Genomic DNA, 8,958 nt, shown 5'->3' with positions numbered 1-8,958 from the left:
ATGGAAGAGGTACTAATGTATTGTTGAATTGAAGAAAGGAGGAAAACATTCATTTCATGATAAGTCGTTTGGAAACAAAAAGACCTTTCTCTCGCTTAAATATTGATAAATTAAAATCAAAGATATAAATGTCACTATATATTTTTTTTAGTCCTTACAAAAAAACATAAGTTATTTTAAATAAACAATCCCAAACACCCCTTAGGTTTATCAAACAGTAAGCTCTTATCCTATGTAAACCAAACACAACCTAAATGGTCATATTTTGAAGTAAATAAGTCAAAACCATTGTATCTAGTCGAAAGATATACTCGTTACTCTACAATTAAATATGCATATTCTTTTTTGTTCTTTTCAATAACGTTGATTAGAGAAAAGGGAAGTCTAGATGAAGTCGTATATATCAACACATTACATTTTCGATTTTTCAAGTGCAATGGGAGCTTATATCACATGTGGGTGATACCCATATATATATGTCCCAATCTCCAACTAATCCTACAAAAAAGAAAAAAAAATATTAACCATCTAACTCTATCAAAAAAATATGCTTATTTATTCCAAGATTCCAGCTGGCCAAAATTGCTGCCACATAGATATATCATCCTTGTCATATAGTTTTTTTATTCCTCCATAGAACCCTTCGGTTTCATTTCCTTCTTCCCGATGGTCTCTCCTATTGATCGTCATATGTCTCCATCGTGAACCCGGTGCATACTGCTTAAACTCGAGCACCAACATATCTGTTACATTAATGTCACGTCACTGTTAAATTTTATTTTAATCAGGTATACACTGGTCTGCTACTTGGTTGGCATTAGACCATATTATGGGCCCACAAGAAGCCCAATCCACACTGGGACAATGTGATTTGACTCGTCATGTTAAATCAAAAGTATTTCTCCAAAAGGGTTATTCAACCCTTGAACTGGCCCACATAGTCGACATTATGATTTATCTTTCCATGCTGGCAGTGGGACCCACCGTGGGGTTTACCACTTTTAGAAAATCAAAATTATATCATGGAAGAAGAAAGTTAACATTGACTCACTGCTTGTGTGACATTGGCAATAAGTGGTGTTACCATCACATGATTCTAAATGTCCGATAACACCATACCACCATCCTACAAGATCACAAATTAAAGATTTTGTTTATTAATAACTCTTTTTATCTTAATTTAAACGTTGTTATTTCTTACATTTAACCTTTATATTATTTAAACGGACTAATAAATCATGGTTCTAGAATGAAGAACATACCATAAGGGAATTGTTTGTTCCTTCTCCATTGAATCTCAATGTGATCTTTTGGGCGCAAATCATTTAAAGAGATTGAAATAAGAAGATCATGAGGTGAATTATCAACCGGAGCTGCTCTTAACCTCTCCCATGTCACACCGCTCTCTGACGCAATTGCCCTTGTCCCATGTGGTGGATATCTGTGCCACCAAAAATATATTTAAACATTACTATAAAAAAATTATTCTTCTAGCAACCCCTGAGCTGACACTGCTCTACCCTAAGTGCAAGATGTAAATTAGGTACACAATGGCCCACTGACAGCTACACTGTGTACGTAGATAATATAAAAGGTATTAAATTGTACCTAGCCTCGAAAGTATCCGTATGAGAATCATAGCAAAGCTCTGCATCATAGCATGACATGATGAACCCAACATGCCCATTCTGTAAAACCAAGAAATCGAGCATATTTTAACATGAAAAATTCATTAAAATGCTCATTCTATAATTGGGTAGATTTTTCACACTACATTAATGTGGGGTAGATTTGAAAAAGTAAAATGCCTACATAAGAAAACAAAATTGCAAAATACAATGTTATAATAGAAAAAAGTGACACTAGAATGATATGATAAACAAATAAATAGCTAAAAGAGTTAGTTTTTTTTTGTTTTTTTATGCTTTTTTTTAATACCTCACGATTAAAGACTTGAGCAGGAAACCAAAACTTGCCAGTTTCAAGGGCTCTGTAGAATGACACTATGGAAGAATCACTTGATAACTCCATCTGGTTTCTTTTTCCATTAAAGCTAGATTTAAACACCACAACAGGCATGAGTTTAGACAAATATTTCACCAAAAACCCTCCTTCTCCACCATCAAAAAAGTAGTTTCTTGATTCCTTTTGAGTTGCAATATGCGATTCCCATTCCCTCTGGGCAGCAGAACCAATGATTCTTCCCCATTTCTCCTTCATGTGTCGTTTCCATAGAAATTCACTCAAAGAAATGTCTTTTAAAGAAGTTGAAACACAAGCCATTGTTGAAAGGTCAGGAGGTTCAAGCTTTTCAAGAATGGTTTCCAATACCAAATCAGGCAAATCCAATAGACATGGATTTTTTGTTGTTGTTGTTGTTGTTTTAGAGTTTTCTGAAGAATATGTTGTTGACTTGTTGACTTTCTTTTTCTTGGTCATGTTTGAGGTCATTTGGGTGTTTTTTAGGAATTTTATGGAGGGGAATAAGATTGATAAATTTTCCCAGAAATAGAAAGAGAGGAGTCTCATTTTACTAGCCCATGATGGAAGTGGTTTGATGGGAAGAGTGTATTTATAGAAGAAGATGAACGTAACAAAGTAGATTAGCATTTTGAGAAAAATTTATGGGTTTTTATTTTATTTTTTTAATTAGTTTTTAGACGAAGCCCACTAAAACCCAGTGTGGGCTTCGTCTTTTTAAAAAGAAAAAATTGTTAACAGGAGACAATTGTTAATTGTCTCTGTAACCTTCAAAAAATGGTTCAATGGAGAAATAAAGAAGCTACCAAAGAGACTAGATAAAAAATGGCAGAGTTATTAAAGGGTATGTGGATTAGATTGAATTATGAGAAAAAAAATGAATGAATCCAAGAAATCTTGAAAAGTTTTTTCCTTTCAAACCACTTTAAGAAAAGTGGAATGAAAACAAATCAGGGTAATTGAGATTGTACCAAAAATTAGGTGTAGCTCAACAATTAAGCATAAAAAAAAGGATAAAATTTCAAAGACCCACAAAACAGAACAAATTTATTTTGATTATTCTTTTCGTGGGCTGAATGAACAGAAAAAGGGTGGAGATGGAGACTTGGTGATGATGGAGATTGATTTTTAAAAGAAAATTAGATTCTTCCTCATCAACAATTCATTCATAAACAAAGTTTCCCTCTTTCAGTTCAGGCCCACGAAAAGGAAAGGAGAAGACAATACTTTTGGATTTTTTTTCGTCTTTGTCTTCTCCTCTCTATGGCCTTTTGTTCTCTTTGGGGAATTTCGTCGAACAGGTTATGGGCATACACAAATATATAGAGAAAGAGAAAAAGGCGGAAGATAAATCTCCATCTCATTGACGTATTGACGTGTGTGTGGATTGTTTATTTTCGTAGCATGATTTTGTGTGGATACAATCTGAGCCAATCTATCTCTCTTCGCCATTGGATTGCAACTTGGAGGAGAGTTCGGACTATCGGTGAATGTATGTTTTTACTTTTCTGTAGATAAATGCACTCATTTCAATGACACAAATGGTTTCCAGTGGGGTTTTCTAAAATTACCCCCTCTTGTTTTCCAATTCCATCCCCCTCCCCCCCTCGATTTGATTTTTTGTCTTTTGTTGTTTTTCTTTTTTGTTTTTTTTTTCTATTTTGTTTTTTGTTGTTTTTAATTCTTTATTATTATTATTATTATTATTATTATTATTATTATTATTATTATATTTTAATAATATTATTATGAAAATATAAAAAATATTTAAAAACCGATTTATATAGCTGTTCGAATTTATATTGTCTTCCGGATGTTTAAATTTTATGCGAAATTTAAAACAATAATAATAATAATAATAATAATAATAATAATAATTAAAAAATAATTAACAAAAACAAAAAAAAAAACAAAATTGGAAAACACAAAAAACAAGAAAAGACAAAAAAGAGAAAGATAAAGTCAAATCAAATGTCAAAATTTTGATTTGATTGATTTTAGAGGGGGTTGGTAAAAATGGTTAAGGTGGTACTTATAGCACAACCATTTCCAGTTTACACTTTTTGTTTGAAATTGTTTATAAAAAAATATTTGCAAAAGAAATTTAGGAAGTCATATCAGTTTTGCATTCATGAGAAATATTTAAAATGTGATATTCTGTGACATGGGGCCACAATTCAGTGCATTTGAAGTGATAACTCTTGTTTTTATTTAAAGTAAATTAAATTTAAAAAATGAGTTAAACTAGAGAAGGATCCCCACCTTGCGGGGTTGGAATCCGGGAATATTTGTAAAGACTAAAGTAGGAACGAAAATAACCGGCTATTGATGTTTATTTCGAAAAATAGGGTAAATATGCAATTTCCGAGTGAAATCAAAGAAAATTACATGTTACTTTAACTTAATTAGCTTAGGGAGACTTGATTAATAAGCTATATGTATCCCATGCTCCAAAATTCGATTAAACGTCTACAAATACAAAAGAATGATGAGGAATCAAGTTAAGTGTTTAACATTTGTTATATGAAAATTTTACGTTTTTGAATAACTCTATTGGCGGTAAAGATCAACGAATTAGGACATTGTACTTTCACTGCAGGAAATGGCCACAGGCAAAAATAGTTAAATACAAGATCAAAGAAACTGCACGGTTATATATTAGATACCAAAATAAAAATTTACTATCAAAACAAAAAATATGCTTGTGTTTGTTTACCTATTTTGATATGATATAAAACTCATTTCTCCTTCCTTCTTTCTTAAGCTGCAATTACCTGTGTAACTAACTTAATAATAATTTTACAATTTAAATAAAAATATCTAAAGAATAAAAAAGGTATTATGGTTATTTTATTTAGAAAATGGACTAAAACAGTTATAAAACACCAAAATAAAAAAATAAAACTGTAAAAAAAAATTAGGAGCAAAATTTAAATACTCAACTATACTCAATGATGAAATACGTGATTTACTTTAAAAATGTAAGGTTATGCACAAAACAACTTCACAAAAAGAAATGGGATTTGCATATACGATCTCTAAGAATCTCAATGTCAGATAAAATTCAAGCTAATCACTTGTGGTAAATAAAGATTAAATACTACAAATCCACAATAAATATCATTGTAATCAATCTTACATAGGGAAAATGAGTGGAAGGGCTGGGGATTAGAACCTCACTAACCATTCTGATAATTTGAAACTTAATTTTAATGACTCATTGTTAAAGTTAGCTACAAAGGGAAATAGTTAGTTTCTACAAAATAAAAAAAATACAACTGTAAAAAAAAGTTTTTTAGGAGCAAAACTTAAATACTCAACTATACTCAAGGGCGAAATATGTGATTTACTCTAAAAATGTAAGGTTATGCACAAAAACAACTTCACAAAAGATTCTTTGATAATGGGAAAGAGGATTTGAATATACGATCTCTAAGAATCTCAATGTTGGATAAAATTCAAGCTAATCACTTGATGGTAAATAAAGATTAAATACTACAAATACAAAATAAATATCATTGTAATCAATCTTACATAAGGAAAATGAATGGAAGGGTTGCGGATTAGAACCTCACTAACCATTCTGATAATCTGAAACTGAATTTCAAAGACGCATTGTTAAAGTTAGCTACAAAGGGAAATAGTTAATTTCTACAAAATAAAAAAAAATAAAACTGTAAAAAAAGTTTTTTTAGGAGCAAAATTTAAATACTCAACTATACTCAAGGACCAAATGTGTGATTTACTCTAAAAGGTAAGGTTATGTACAAAAACAACGTCAGTAAAGATTATTTGAAAATGGGAAAGGGGATTTGAATATATGATCTCTAAGAATCTCAATGTCGGATAAATGCAATAACCTGAAACTGAATTTCAAATACCCATTGTCGAAGATGGAACAAAAGAAGTTACCAAGAATTTATCGGCATGCAACCCAACGCAAAATTGATGAACTGATAAGCATAAGAAATTACTCAGATACTCCAATCCACGCTCCAAACTAAATAGGGTAACTTTTCTCTGCTACACTTGAAGAGAACTACAGTAAATGTTCAAGAATTTCATGGTGGCTTTGTGGTGTGAGTGTGATCAAAATACATTTCTCCTTCCGAAAGAAAAGGCACAAATTCCTTTTTTGTATGGTTGAAAAATAGAAACAAAAAAAAAATAAATGCTCGGAGATATCTATCAAATAACAAGTGTTAAGAGAAGTTAACCTGCATTTGGGTTTGGGTTGTGTTGTTGTGGTGACTTGGGTTAGATATATTATTTTCTTCATTAGCATCTTTTGTACACAACATACTAAAATCACAATCTAAAAACTACATTAATACCTCACCCAGTTGTGACTTGAACCCAATAGAAAAAAGTGTTACATAAAACTAAGAATTTATAACCTCCATTGAAATGTTAGCCCTAAAGAAACAATGAGAGCATAATATACACCGAAATTTAGAAGAATACCTCTCACCTGAACATTTTACATTTTTCATGAAAGATCTAGACAATAAAGTAGTTTCATACTTCATATATTTTTATTGAAAAAAAAAACAGAATTGTAAGAAAAACTACTGTGTGACTGTAACACCCGTAAAAAAATCAAGTCAGATTTAAACTTTTAAAAACATTTCAAATACCAATAGTTATTACAAAAGGTTTCCAAAATAGTTTCATATCAGGGTATCCCAAAAATCCAAATCAAAATATGAGGAAGTGTATGGTCACGCCTTCGCCTTCCCATGGTCATCTGCTGTACCTGAAAATTTAATCAATAAATGTAAGCTCGAAGGCTTAGTGAGTTACCCCCCAAATACCAACCTCATACAACCATAAACATATCATATAACAAACATAGAACAAACATGCATCTCGAGTCTACAGTATGACTGGTCCGCCCGCACCAGGCCTTCAGTCTACCTGGTCCACTCTCTGAGTCTATAGTATGACTGGACCGCCTGCACCGGGCCTTCAGTCTATCTGGCCCACTATCCGTGCCTTTGCACGTCTGGATCGCCCTCTCGGGGCCTTTAGCCTATTTGGACCGCTCGCCGGGCCTTCGGCCTGATTATGTGCCTTCCTGGGCCTGCAGTCTATCCGGTCCGCCCTGGGTATGTTGGCCTACAACACGAAGTAGGACCCGCCTCAACCCAACCCCCAGACCAACAAAACAATCATGCACACCTAAATATCACACGCTAGCATGTATATAACAGATAATCAAACTGATCTAACAGATCACTAACACAACAACCATCCTATAACCAGGATACCGACCTAACCGGTCACAAACATAACATCATCCTATATGACAGGATACCGACCTAAACCAGGTCACTAAACATAATACCATCCTAACTAGCAGGATATAAATCTAACAGATCAATAAACATATCAAGCAAATACCCGGATACAAATCCGATAAAGGGCCGACCTTGGTGCCTTAGACACTGTTAATATAGTGAGCATAACTCACCTCGCAATGCCAGTCTGAACTGAAGTATCAACTCCCGAAGTGTTCTTTCACCGAAAATCCCGAACTATCCAAAATAACGAATGTTGAGTCAACATATGGGCTATCAATCTTGACTAAGGGGTCCATATAGTCCATTTTGTTTTTTCTCTAATTTGGGCCAAGGCCCAATACCAAAACAATACCCAACACTATGTAGGCTTTCCAAGCACACTAGTGGCCCAATAATGGCCCAATTTGCTAAATTGGGCCCAATCCCCCTAAGGGGCCTTACCCTAAGCCCAAACATCTTCTTGGCCCATATTATTCGACTTTTGATGGCCCACTAAGGCCCAAAGAACCAAAACCCCCTGCATGGCCCAAACCGAGGCCCAAAACTCGCAAGGCTCGTATCTGATGAGTACGCTGGGCATACTAGCTAAATGGTGAGTACATTGGGCGTACCTACATGTACGCTCAGCGTACTCCCCTGTTAAGTCACTTTCCCATTAAGTTCTTAATACTCTAATCTAGAAGCTACAATCACAAATCCAAGTCCTTTTCAACATCTTAATCCATAAAGTCACTGACTTGGTGACTTTGCATGACCCTAATAAGCCCAAACTCCAAAATAGCATTCCATTATCATAGAAATGATCTTAACTCATGCATGAATCCAATAAGACATTCAAGATGGCAACTTTCTGCCTTAGGGACTCATTTTAAACTGACAGTGGCAACTCTAAGTCCATAAATCGGATTTGAACCATAAAGTTCTATACTTGGGACCAAAATGACTTCAAAACCACTCTACACTAGTTCTAAGCATTCTTGAGGAAAGTTATGAACTTTATACCTCCAAGGAGCCCCAAATGATGATGTTATTCCAGATCTATGAGCGCAAACTTCCCAAGTCCTTCCTTGCCAACTTCTTCTTTCTTCTTCCAAGCTTAAAAATCACCAAGATGGCCTCTCAAGATCAAAATCACACAAGAATGAAGGGACGAGATGTTGTAGGATTTTTCTGAGGTTGCGGTGGCTGATAAGGGGCTAGGATTCAAGTCCTCATGTTCTTTATTTAGTGTTTGACCTTAAAATTAGGGTTTAGTGTCACTGAGCGTACGTTGGGCGTACATCTCCAACACCTGCAACCCTTTTAACCTTCTACGTTGGGCGTACCCCAGCTTACGTTGGGCGTACTCACCCAACTACCACCTTTGCATGCATGGTCCTTTTTTGCCACTTCCTTCCAAATCAAGGGCCAAAATGATATGACTAAAATCTGAGGGATGAATTTGAAGCTACTCGAAAGAAATGGGATGTTACTGTGACAATGATGAGAAATGCTGCAACAGGAAATCTTTTCATTCCAAATGGTGAAAAAGAGTAAATGGTGCCCAGAAAAGACCAAGACAATAAAGGGAAGTGATAAAAGAGCCCAAATTCATGGCAAAAATAAGAACACCAACCGCTGCAAATGATAAAACCAAAAACCATGCTGATTAAATGAATCATAATGCATAAAATTG

General features: G+C 34.2%; 1 protein-coding gene across 2 annotated transcripts; it reads right to left on the bottom strand.

The window, feature by feature from the left end:
* Nucleotides 1-332: 332 nt before the first annotated feature.
* On the bottom strand, nucleotides 333-3,565 carry LOC111877027 (F-box protein At2g26850). Of its 2 annotated transcripts, XM_023873577.3 has the most exons (5): nucleotides 1,939-3,560; nucleotides 1,609-1,688; nucleotides 1,263-1,441; nucleotides 1,052-1,126; nucleotides 333-743 (listed from the first exon to the last, which is right to left on the bottom strand). In XM_023873577.3, exons 1-5 carry the CDS (start codon nucleotides 2,608-2,610, stop codon nucleotides 556-558), a joined length of 1,194 nt encoding a protein of 397 aa, XP_023729345.1. In that variant the 5' UTR covers nucleotides 2,611-3,560; the 3' UTR covers nucleotides 333-555. The 2 variants fall into 2 exon arrangements, with proteins under 2 accessions (XP_023729345.1, XP_042758181.1); XM_042902247.2 differs by lacking the exon at nucleotides 1,052-1,126 and having other exon boundaries at nucleotides 1,939-3,565.
* Nucleotides 3,566-8,958: the final 5,393 nt, after the last annotated feature.

The sequence above is a fragment of the Lactuca sativa genome, chromosome 5, assembly GCF_002870075.4.
Source record: "Lactuca sativa cultivar Salinas chromosome 5, Lsat_Salinas_v11, whole genome shotgun sequence".
NCBI lineage: Eukaryota > Viridiplantae > Streptophyta > Magnoliopsida > Asterales > Asteraceae > Lactuca > Lactuca sativa.
The sequence above is the reverse complement of the archived record's forward strand: the minus strand, read 5'-3'. Positions and strand labels throughout refer to the sequence as shown.

Bases quoted from the DNA above. Each gene is read 5' to 3' on its own strand.
- LOC111877027 (XM_023873577.3), bottom strand. From the start codon at position 2,610: ATGCTAATCTACTTTGTTACGTTCATCTTCTTCTATAAATACACTCTT. The intron at 1,689-1,938 runs GTATTAAAAAAA...TTGGTTTTACAG, and splicing joins CTCAAGTCTTTAATCGTGAG to AATGGGCATGTTGGGTTCAT. The intron at 1,127-1,262 runs GTATGTTCTTCA...GTGATCTTGTAG, and splicing joins GAACAAACAATTCCCTTATG to GATGGTGGTATGGTGTTATC.